Source organism: Penicillium chrysogenum (assembly GCF_028827035.1).
Source record: "Penicillium chrysogenum strain IBT 35668 chromosome Unknown utg000001l_segment0_segment0, whole genome shotgun sequence".
In the NCBI taxonomy this organism is placed as follows: domain Eukaryota; kingdom Fungi; phylum Ascomycota; class Eurotiomycetes; order Eurotiales; family Aspergillaceae; genus Penicillium; species Penicillium chrysogenum.
The window spans coordinates 1,411,237-1,422,432 of record NW_026622749.1 but is presented as its reverse complement, the minus strand read 5'-3'; the positions used below and the strand labels follow the sequence as shown (position 1 = coordinate 1,422,432).

General features: G+C 48.7%; 4 protein-coding genes across 4 annotated transcripts; 3 read left to right on the top strand and 1 right to left on the bottom strand.

The window, feature by feature from the left end:
• Nucleotides 1–115: 115 nt before the first annotated feature.
• Nucleotides 116–1,142, top strand: ssn8 (cyclin-dependent protein serine/threonine kinase regulator SSN8; the record flags this gene model as incomplete). Its single annotated transcript, XM_056706319.1, has 3 exons — nucleotides 116–275; nucleotides 336–545; nucleotides 598–1,142. 3 exons carry the CDS (start codon nucleotides 116–118, stop codon nucleotides 1,140–1,142), a joined length of 915 nt encoding a protein of 304 aa, XP_056570621.1.
• A 3,338-nt stretch (nucleotides 1,143–4,480) lies between these two features.
• N7489_000563 (DUF4452 domain-containing protein) lies at nucleotides 4,481–5,182 on the top strand (the record flags this gene model as incomplete). The annotated part of the gene is made up of 2 exons (XM_056706318.1): nucleotides 4,481–4,756; nucleotides 4,874–5,182. The coding sequence occupies 2 exons, from the start codon at nucleotides 4,481–4,483 to the stop codon at nucleotides 5,180–5,182; spliced, it is 585 nt and encodes a 194-aa protein (XP_056570620.1).
• Nucleotides 5,183–7,695: 2,513 nt separating this feature from the next.
• Nucleotides 7,696–9,160, top strand: N7489_000562 (pepsin-like aspartic protease; the record flags this gene model as incomplete). The annotated part of the gene is made up of 3 exons (XM_056706317.1): nucleotides 7,696–8,093; nucleotides 8,194–8,957; nucleotides 9,033–9,160. The coding sequence occupies 3 exons, from the start codon at nucleotides 7,696–7,698 to the stop codon at nucleotides 9,158–9,160; spliced, it is 1,290 nt and encodes a 429-aa protein (XP_056570619.1).
• Nucleotides 9,161–9,386: 226 nt separating this feature from the next.
• On the bottom strand, nucleotides 9,387–10,721 carry N7489_000561 (putative cofactor for methionyl- and glutamyl-tRNA synthetases; the record flags this gene model as incomplete). Its single annotated transcript, XM_056706316.1, has 1 exon — nucleotides 9,387–10,721. The coding sequence occupies one exon, from the start codon at nucleotides 10,719–10,721 to the stop codon at nucleotides 9,387–9,389; it is 1,335 nt and encodes a 444-aa protein (XP_056570618.1).
• Between the last annotated feature and the right edge of the window lie 475 nt (nucleotides 10,722–11,196).

The window sequence follows — 11,196 nt, the reverse complement described above, 5'->3', positions numbered from 1 at the left end:
TCTCATTTTCATTTGAATACGTGTGCGGAGTCAGCTATACAGCCCGGACTTCGGACCATGTCGTGACGGCTTTCTCAGTTACGAGCTTTGCATCATCAAACATTGAACTTTCAATATGGCAGCCAACTACTGGGCATCAACCCAGCGTCGACACTGGCTATTTTCGAGAGAGAAGTTAGCAGATATCCGTGAAGGATTACGGGAGAAGGATAAAGTTGCCCATTCGCAGTTCCCGTTGCCTGATCAACGGCTACTGAATATCTACTTTAACCAGCGTAGGTTTCGCTAATATGTCCATTGATTTGAATGTAGCTTCAGGCTAATTCAAATCATAGAGCTTATCAAGCTTGGCAAACGCATGTCCACCAGACAGCAGGCCATTGCAACAGCACAGGTGTATCTCAAGAGATTCTATACCAAGAACGAGATTCGACAGACAAGCCCATACCTTGTGCTCACCACAGCATTCTATCTCGCCTGTAAGATGGAAGAGAGTCCACAGCATATCCGCTTTGTGGTTGGCGAAGCGCGCGGCCTGTGGCCAGGTATGTGTCCATATAAAAAGCCATAAACAGACCAGACACTAACTATCCACAGAATTTATTACCCCGGATGTGGCAAAGCTCGGAGAATGCGAGTTTGCCTTAATATCCGAACTGAGCTCGCAACTCATCGTGCATCATCCTTATCGGACTTTGTCCGAACTTCAAACCGAACTATCACTCACCTCGGATGAAATCGCTCTCGCCTGGTCTGTTATCAACGATCATTATCTGACAGATCTACCACTTCTACACCCTCCTCATGTCATAGCGATCATGGCAATAATCGTTGCTGTTGTATTCAAGCCCACTCATCCATCTGCCTACCCTGGAACCGGACAATCGGCTTTGGCAGGCTCTATGAGAGATGGCGGTGGCATGCAGATGCTGGCCGCTTTGTCAGATAAAACCGGATCCGGTCCTCCCCCTAAAATTCAAAAGCTGGTCGGCTGGCTTGCGGAAAGCGAAGTCGATATCAAAGCTGTCATCGAATGTACACAAGAGCTGGTCTCGTTGTACGAGGTCTGGGAGCAATACAGCGAGAAGAGCTGCAAAGAGTTGCTTGGGAGGATGGTGAAGAGCAAGAACTTGGACAAGTGATGCCTTCCCTCGTCTTGTACTTTAACATAACCTTTGTATCCCGGTCTCGTCTTAATATCCCCAGATAGGCAGCTGGTCCACGTACGGCTGATTTACTTTTGGCCGGTTTCCTAGCCCCCTTCGTTTGCGGACACTTCCTACTGCCCATCTACCAAGGCATGGCTGGTAATAAGTTTTCAGGTCAAAAGGTCATCGACAGTAACGATTATAGCAGGAATCAGCTTGCAAGCTGAAGACAAGCGTTGCGATGTGTGGCAATGGATAATCTTTGAGAAAAAGCTACGATATCTGCCAGGCTACTTCCTTCATAACCACCCTCAACTGTTGGAAAAATGGCAACCCAAACTCTTAAATTTGGGAGATGCGCTGTTCAGCTGGCGGAGCAGCCAATTCTCGTGGGCTAATTCGGGGTCACTTTGGACTCGAAGTTTATTCTGCGTACTTTGAGGGTCAACAAACATCTGAAATGTCTTTCCTCTCTCGTTCGCATATATATCTAGCAGGTCAGACGGCTTCTCCCTTCAAGAATAATCATCTCGAATTTATCGCATAGGGCTTCGGAGTCAATCAGGCCTGTTGAAAGTCCCATAGCACCTATGGGCTAGTATGGAGTGAGTGTCAAAGACATGTCATAAATAGGGTGAAGAACTAACATTGTTAAGATGAGCTGCCTCCCCTGCAAGCACACATCTTGCCTTTCTGAAAGTAGAAGCACACAATTGATGGGCCCAATAGAGAGAAGACTTGATTACTTCTGCGTTGATTGGCCTGGGGCCAGGAAGCATTTTCCCCAGAAGGGACATGAAGACGAGAAAATGGAGGGGGCGGGTTTATACCTGCAGGTGGATACATCGCGCCTTCCCAATCCATAGATAGCCTCAAGACAGCAATTGGCCACCACGGTACCGTTCGATGCCGTCCGATTCTTGGTGCGCCGAAATGATATACAAAGTGGATTGGCGTCGATTCAGTTGGGTCCAATGTAAATTTTCTGCATATCTCCGTGTCTGCGACCACATAGTCGACCAGCACATTATGACCTCTGCTCATTAGATACATGCATGTAGCCCTCTTGTATCTCAATGTACATACGCAGCTATAAGTATGTATGCATTTATCTTATGTGACGTTACTATAGGAGAAAGAAAACCCGGATTAGAGTGGCACCTGGGCATGGCCCTACTCCGTACTGTAGTCCAGAATAGATTTAAGTTTTTCTAGGCAAAGGATACGTACATAGAGATAGAGACAACCTTGGAAGTTAGCTTCCGATGATGGGCATAGAAATACTAGGTAAAATCTTGGAAATATAGGTTTGTGACCTAGGATATGCGGTTTCCAACCATCGAGGGGTTCATCTTATCGAAGGCACCACTCTGTACATATCTAGGTAGTATGTAGGTAAGAATTACTCAGGCGTAAAAGTAAGCCCAACCAATATAATGTTTAAAGAATGAGAATCTAGACTTATCTGTTTGTTGTATGTTGTCATGTTGTCATGCTGTCATGCTGTGCAACAAGGATGGCCTCGACTCCGCGATTTCAATCCCGCCCATAGTCTGAAACCACCTTCCAGCTCGGAGCACAGAAACTTTTGCCACGATGGGGTAGGTATCACATATTTACAATCCAACCAGGGCCACTAGAATAGTTGAAGATCGTGCAAGTCCCTTGCGCAGTGTATCTGGGGATCGGATCGCAGGATCACGGTCCCTCGCTGAATTACATATTTCTTGCATTTGGACCCCACGATCTCAAGCAGACACCAAATCATGCACCATGCATAGACGCTGGATAGATCAGCTGCATTAAGTCAAGCTTCAACGTTTACGGAGTAAAATACAACATAACTATGTGATATATCCGATCTCGGCAGGTGCGACTGCGCCCCGTGGGATTCTGTTCCAAATGGCCAAAGCCAAAGGGGCGGTGAAGCCGAAAACTGGAGAGCTTACTCCGTACGGTGGTACATTGTCTCTAGAGTTTGGGCTTGATCCTTTTTCGGCGCGGTGTAAGAGAATGGAAGTTATCACTGGTGGAAAGATGGAAGCTCGGCACATCATGCAACAGGGTTATGTTCCAGTAGGCGCCGAGAGAGCATTTCCGAGTCCGTACCCCAATCAGGGACAAAAGGACCAGAATAAAACTAAACGGAAATCGCTAAAATATAAACACGTTAGAGAGTGTGTGGACTCACGGTTGATTTTCATTCGGTCGCATGGATATGCAGTGAGTCACGGGTAGGCAATGCTACCCAGCGAAAAAGCCAGAAGGCGCCTTAGGCCCCTGCCCTAGTCCGGATTCCGCATTAATCAACTCCGATTTTGGAAGGGTGGGAGCTGATAAGGTAGGATCTCAAGGTCCCCTGCCAATAATAGGCGGGTTCATCTGCAGCTAGTGATGTGGGTGTGTCTCGAGACCAACAAGGTTTTGCTTTTCGAATTTTTGCGCTGCGTATCGAAGGATTGGGGAATTCGTACGGGGGAGCCGATCAAAGCAAGATTCAGCCACTACCGATTCGGGCACCCTATAGGGGCAATGGAGGGGAATGTACCTGGGTAAAAGTCCATGCCCTGCACAGCCTGCAGCTAAAGGGGATCCGAAGGGCTGAGAAAAATTTCAGCTTCCCAACCCCTACAAGATATGAGCAACTGGGGGAGTATGGGGTTTTAGTCTTCCGGACAGCTCTACTGCATTTTCATTTGATGATATATCATTTGTATATTGTTAAAATTCGGCAATATCGGCAATCTCGGATCTAGATAAAAATATAAAATAAAATAAAAACTATGTGACGACAATTATCATTGTCCGAGGACAATCCTACCTAGAGTTCTCCCGATGCCCTTGGTATGTAGGCAGTGGCGGTCATCACTCAAAGATCTTCCTAATAGAGTAACGTTCTAATTGTCGACGACGTCACGTTTTTCACTCAGTATTTTGGTGGGCCGTTGAAGGTCCATTTTGGGAGGATCTACGAGTTCCCATTGGCTGTGAGGCTATTGCCACTTCGTTAGCGCTTTGGTCTGGTTGGTGCGTCGATGGAAGTGCCTTTTCATGACTGACAGTACAGGACGGTAATTATCCATATTTTCTATATTAAACACCCGACCAACTCCCTGAAATAGTAATATATGGTAATTACCATAACCATACCATCCCCCCATAACACACCCCTCCCCTCTTTTTCCCTTCGCCTCTTCCCACACACTCTCATTCTCATTAATCCTCCTTTCCTCTTTCAATCCCATCGATCTTTCCTATATTTTTCCTATTTTTCTTTTTTGTAACTTTCAATTTATCTTCTCACATCTTCTCGTTTTCGATCTTCTCACACAATGTCTGCCTACTTCTATAACCAACAGCAACATCAGCAACACCCTCACCATGGTGCTCATATGCAATCTGCATCAAATACCCATCACGGACGCTCTCGTCGTGCCCCAAAGATGGCCTCTCAGAATGCTCAGCGTCAGTTCCGAGGAGTTAAGAGTATGCGGGAATTGGCGGAAGCTCCGGCTGTGACAGCCTTCCGTGCAAGATTCGAGGCTGGTCGCTCCTTTGATCTGGATGATGACCTCGAATTCTGTCCGGGTCTCCTGACTGAGGATGATGTATGTTGTGATTGGCGAATCTTCAAATCCCCTTATCCGTCACCCCCTTGAAGATCGCTCCAAATCTCAATTCGGATAAACCATTTAAGGGGCCAATTTTGTTGACGTGCTTTGTAGCTGCACTCCATCCACTCCGCTTCCGACCGCTCCTCCCTCTCCAGCGGTTCACCGGACACCTCGCCTTTGCAGCACCAAATCCAACCGGTGCAGCAGGTGACCCCGTCCATCTCTTTGTCCCCCGCTCAAACAAACTCATACGTTCACCCTGGTGTTGCCGGCAACCCTAATCATGTCAACTACCAGCAGCCTGCGAACCGGACCCGCAAGATCATTCCGATTATCAACCCCTCGACCGGAATGACCCTGTCGAGCCCACCTTCATCGATCTCGCCCGCGATGATGCAGACTGCTCAGCGTCGATGGTAAGGGTGCCATCTGCCAAAGTCGTAGGCTGGTACCCTACATCTCCATTCGTCCATTGCACGTCCGTTATTTAAGCTGTTCTGCATCATCGGGGTCCCTTAATCGCAGGTCATAATTTTTTTTTCTCCACTTGCATTCTTGTTCGATACGTCTATTGCATTCGACACGACACCTGGAAAAATATTTGTTCCACGAACACGGCGACAAAAAAAAATCTTCAAAAATTCGAAAACAAAAAACCGACCTGTACATACCCTCTCCTCTTCGCCGATTACGACCACCTTCGCCTCATATTCTAGATCCTTTGCGATACTCTTAGCTTGTTGCGAGCGACGGCGCCTGCGATTCAATACCTTGCATCCTTTTCCTACGATACCTCTTTCGTCTCTCAGGGAGGGACGAATACTTTCTTCGGCCTATGTTTCTTTTTCCCGGTCGGGCCACCGATGATGTACAGAACACACGTGCAGTGACATTGCTACTTGACGTTGCATGTTCATGACCTTTGGAGTTGATTTTACCTTTTTATTTGGGAGGGGTTTGCGTGCCGACGACTTTGCCAGATACACCTACGCTACTTCATTTTCTTTCTTCGATCTCTTTGTTTGGGTTTCTTTTTATTACCGGGGCGGGAATGGATATCATTTTCAAGGATCTAGAGGCGGAAACGATACACGTCTGCATTGCTTGGCACTGTTGAATATCTTGGGTTGTTTTTTATTTTGTTACCTTCTACTTTGCTCATCTTTTACGGATTGTTTCTGTACATGGAATTTGGGGATTGGTGAACAACGCTTCCTTGCCACTGGTATGTGGTTGGTTGGGTCTGGTAGCGAAACCATGGGATGTGGAGTTGTTTCTGTTTGAAATCGATATCCTTGGGGGTCTCTCGCGGTGTGCGAGTCTAGACCATTATGCACTTTAAAATGCTTTCGTTCTCTTTCATCTATTCTCTTGGTTCTGTATTTCTTTTACCCTTTTGGGAACTCCCGGAGAGTTATGACATTCCAAGGTTATATGATGTTGATTTACATATTAAGTTCAATCACATCTCTTATTTGTGTCTTCATGTCTTGTACGAAGCAATGTACTTGATCTCTTGGCTGCTGGGCATGTAGATGCAGCCTTTTGCTCCGAGTCATTCTAATGCCAAACACAAGTAGCCCGTCACTCATATGCTGTCTTGGTTTGGGATAGTATTCTAATGCTAGCAATGAAGGTTCTGCGTTTTCCCTTGACTTCGCTTTGCAAATCCAATCAATATCACAAGCCGTGCTGAGAAAATATGTAAGGATATATATGGTGGAGTGGACAAAAGCCTCGCCCAACTCCTAAGGAATATATATATGCCTACATAGTCGTTTTGCCTACGAGGATTACGTCCCTTAAACAGCAAAACAAAACACACAAAAGTCATGACTAGATCTCCAATTAACATTGGTCACACCCAACGGTTTGATCGCCCGAAGATCAATGATGTGAGGCGAATATGCTATTGTTCTATGCCCACAACGCAATGCCATTGTTCCAATAGGCAACCAGAGCAGCAAAGCTAAAGCAAACAAAAAAAGGCCACACTTAACCTGTCACAATGGGAGATCTTTATAACCTCTCCAATCCGTTTCAAGTACGTCGTGCCGCCTGCATGATTGGGTCCCTACCCGCTAGCCCTTGTTTCAGGATGGACCAACGACATCCCGACACTGACAGGCCCTAAGGTCTCAGGTGTCAAACCCACGCGCCCAGGACAATCCCCCCACTTATCTAAGACGTCGCGTAACAGACAAATTACGGAATACTAGCAGGATATTCCGTATATAGATATCATCTACGTGCTCCGTGCTCCGTGCTAGCCTATCTGGCGCTTCTCCCGAGCCCCTGACCTGGACCTGACACATCCCGGGGCCCACGGAGTATACGTCGCTCTGGTCTTGGACTGATGGCGTCTACTGTGAAGCATGCCCAGCTCGGGCCAAGGGCTTTGCAGTACAGCACTTGCCTCCGATAGGTCGAGGTGAAATGCCAAGTACTGAAGAAAGAAACTCTTGCACTACAATATACGTACCTAGGTACTCCGTACTGCTTTTGGGTGGTTCTTGCCTTGGTTGTTTCCTCCTATGAAGGTTTCACTTTGTCTTGCTTTGTTTTGTTGATATTGTCATTGTCGTCTTGTTTTCTTCTCTTCTTCTCTGCATTGTCCGCATTGTTCTCATCGTATTATTCTCTTTCCTTTCCTTTCCATTATTGGCTGCAGGCATTCAAGTCAGGACTACTGCCTGCTAGCGTACATTTTGAGACATTGGCATTGTCTTCCCATTCATTCAGCGATTTGGAACTAGCCTGCCCCTACAGATCTACGGACCTGCTGGAAATTCACTTTCTTTTTTTTTGGTCCTGTCTTCATCCTTGTGTTTCTTGTCCATTGCATTCTTTAATATCAAGTCTCAGGCTGGCCCTGATCTAACCACTCCTTTTTTTTTCCGATTTTGATATCCCAAATTGGGACTTCGGGCAAGATGCAATTCGTTCTTTTTCTCGCTATTCTCTTTTCGTTGAGCTTCAATGCTCTATCCCTACCCGTGGATTCTCCGAATCACCTTCAAGGCCGGTCCTTTAAGGTACAGAGAGTCAAGCGCGATGGCTACTTTTCCCACGGACCCACGGCACTGCGCAAAGCATACCGCAAGTTCGGAATTGATACAGCAAATCTCAATGGGGTTGATGTGAGCGACTTCCAGCCCTTTGAAACCAAGCATGCCACGCATGTGAAAGCTGCAAAGGAAGATGTGGAGGATTCTGAACAGACGGGTGCCGTAGATGCCACTTCTGTTGATGGAGACGTGGAATTTGTCTCGCCAGTCAATATCGGAGGCCAAACACTCGATATGAATTTTGACAGCGGCTCTGCTGATATGTAAGTTTCATATCTTGTTTTACCTTTGGGATAGTGGCTAGCATCTTTCAATGCTCCAGCTCACGAAACGAATATTCCGGACTAACGAATTGTCATGTAGGTGGGTGATGAGCTCGAGACTTCCAAAGTCACTGCGAAACAGCCGAACGGTGTACGAACCGAGCAAATCCTCCACATTTGAAGAACTCAAAGGCAGCACATTCGAGATCCGGTACGGGGACTCCTCATATGCCAATGGGCCCGTAGGCAAGGATGTTGTCTCGATTGGTGGTATCGAAGTCGCCGGGCAGGCATTCGGCCTTCCGACAGATGTCTCGCAAACATTCGCCGAAGACACCAAGTCTAACGGACTCGTCGGTCTTGGATTTTCTTCGATCAACACTGTCACGCCAGAGAAACAGAATACGTTCTTCGACAATGTCGCCCCCAACCTCGACGAGCCAGTCTTCACCGCTCGCCTTCTCAGCAACGGCGTCGGTGAGTATGAATTTGGAACCGTTGATCCGAAAAAGTACCGAGGCGTCATGGCCAATGTCAGTGTGGATTCATCCAATGGATTCTGGGAATTCGAGTCGGCACAATACGCCATAGGAGAAGGCCCCTTCCACCCGATCACTCGGGCACCCCAGGCCATTGCCGACACTGGCACCTCACTCATGATGGTTAGCCCTGAGGTTGCAGAAGCGTATTATAAGCAAGTCAAGGGTGGTTTATACGCCAAGAATGCCAACGGGTATATCTTCCCCTGTACCTCGAGCTTGCCCAGCCTATCCGTTGCGGTTGGGCCTGGTTACTCGGCTACCATCCCTGGATCGTTCATGAATTGGTCCGAGGTTGGAACCAACACGACTACTGGTGAAACGGGTGAGTCTTTCTTCCCTCCACTCCTTTAGGCTTCTTTGAGGCATGAATTCTGGGCTAACCTTTGCTTTTCGATAGTGTGCTATGGCGGCCTTCAGTCGAGCGGAAGCTCAAGCATGGCGATCTATGGCGATGTGTTCTTGAAGGCCTTGTTTGTCGTCTTTGACAAACGCGGGCCTTCTTTGGGATTCGCGGCGCCTGCTTAAGCAAAGAGGCCAAGATCTATCAGCCCCTGAAGTTGTGTGACGATGTACAGATTAGAAAAAATCAAATCCATATTTCCACTTTTTCATGTGTTGGCAGCGATGCAGAGAGGAAGGAATTCCATAAGATACACAATAATACTGAACTTGGAAATTTTGATTTCTTCATATTCTCGTGGGTATGCGTTTTAGTTTTTATTTTCAGATATACCGAACACCTTCACATCCCTTACCGAACAGTAGCATTAGTCAAGCTCTTAACAGTACAAACACCACCGGAGGCAGCAACAAGCTTGCCAAGAGCAGGCTTGCCCTCCTGTCCATGGACAGAGGGAACAGCACTGCTATCAAAGGCGACCTCACGGTCCGCAGTGGTAGTGAAACCCGGCTGGAAAGTCTCCCAGACCTTCTTCTTAGGGTTAAGCTGCTTCTCAGGCTGGCCATCGTTCCAGCCCTCGAAGCTAATGCGCTCACCGGCAGGAGCATCAGCAGGGGGGTTAACGAGCTCGACAGGACCGGCGTGGGAGTCCTCGCCCTCCGCAACACGCGGGGAGGCAGCAAGAACCATCGCGCAAGACTTGACGCCACGCATGGTCACAGGCTTCAAGTTGCACACCGCAACGATCTTACGGCCCTGCATCTCCTCCAGCGGGACCAACCCGTTCAATCCGGAGCACACAGTCCGAACGGTCTTGCCGGTCTCCTCGTCGAGAGAGGTGTTGTCGCTGCCCGGGGCGTCACCGCAGTCGATCGTGGAGACGTACAGCGAGTCCGCGTTGGGGTGGTTGACGGCGCGCAGGATGTGTCCGACGCGCAGGTCAATCAGTGATGGGGCCGGGGGCGCAGCGGGGGCAGGAGCGGGCTTGGGAGCCTTCTCTTTCTTCTCCTTCTTTTCCTTCTTGTTGGTTTTCACGGGGGCGCCGTCGGCGCCGGCCTGGGTTTGGGCTTTGGCGGCTTGCTCGGCCTTGCCTTGGCCGATGACGAGGGGCTTGGACTCGTTGTTGGCATCTGGGTTCTGGGCGCTGGCCTTTTCGCGCTTCTTGCGCTCTTTCTCCTCCTTGGGGTCGACGGGCTTGGGCACGAACTTGACGTCGTTCACGTCGATGGCGATCTTCTCCTCCTCGGGGATTTGGAGGGAGAATAGACGACCGTTCTGCACAAAGTCGATGTGACGCACGATGTGGTGGTAGCCCTTTTCGCCGGTGCGCTCTTCGGGGGTCCATTTCTCAACGAGAGGGGCCAGGAGGGCGTAGATGGCAATGTCGGCGACAGAGGGCTTCGCGCCGAGGAGGGTAGTGCGGGTGGCGAGGTGGATGTTCAGCTGGTCGAGAATTCCAGTAGTGACATCCTTTTGGTCATTGGCGAGAGAAGTCTTCAAGCCGGAGACGGTGTTAAGCCATTGCTTGATGTCGGCTTCCTCTGCCTCATTGAAGGTGACACGAGGGAAGATCTTGGCCGAGGCGTGGAGGTAATCGGGCTCGGTGGAATCGGGAGAGATTACGGCGGGGTACGACCGGTAGAGAAGGGAGAGGAGAGAGGTCTCGGGAGCTGCTGCCGTCGCCATGGTGTATGTTCGTGGAGGGGTTGGGAGTGGAAGAAGAGAAAATCGAGGAGGGGCACGAATTTGTGTCAACGATTGGACCCGCGGGGTTGTCAGTCGGGCCCGCAATAGGGTCGACCTGAGAGAATTCAGCTTGATGGCGATCCCTTTTATATAGGGATCTGGTGAGATTTAACTGCTTAAATAAATATTAATTCGCCAAAGCAATCGCCTATGGTTCTTTTCCCTGCCCAGGTGGCCGTGCTCTGGCTGACTCAGCAGCTGCCAGCTCAGGGCACAGTACCTATGTAGGTAGACAGACCTTGTCTTCATTGTCGGCGTTAAAACCAAGGTCTTTTTGATCATGACTCCCAATATACGACAGTCCTCTACTGTTTGAAAATTACAACGTCAAATTTAGCCTTCAAGAAGAGGAAGACAAGCTCCTCGAACTAGACTATGTTGGACAGCAGATAGATGAAGCCTAATTCAGCAGTTG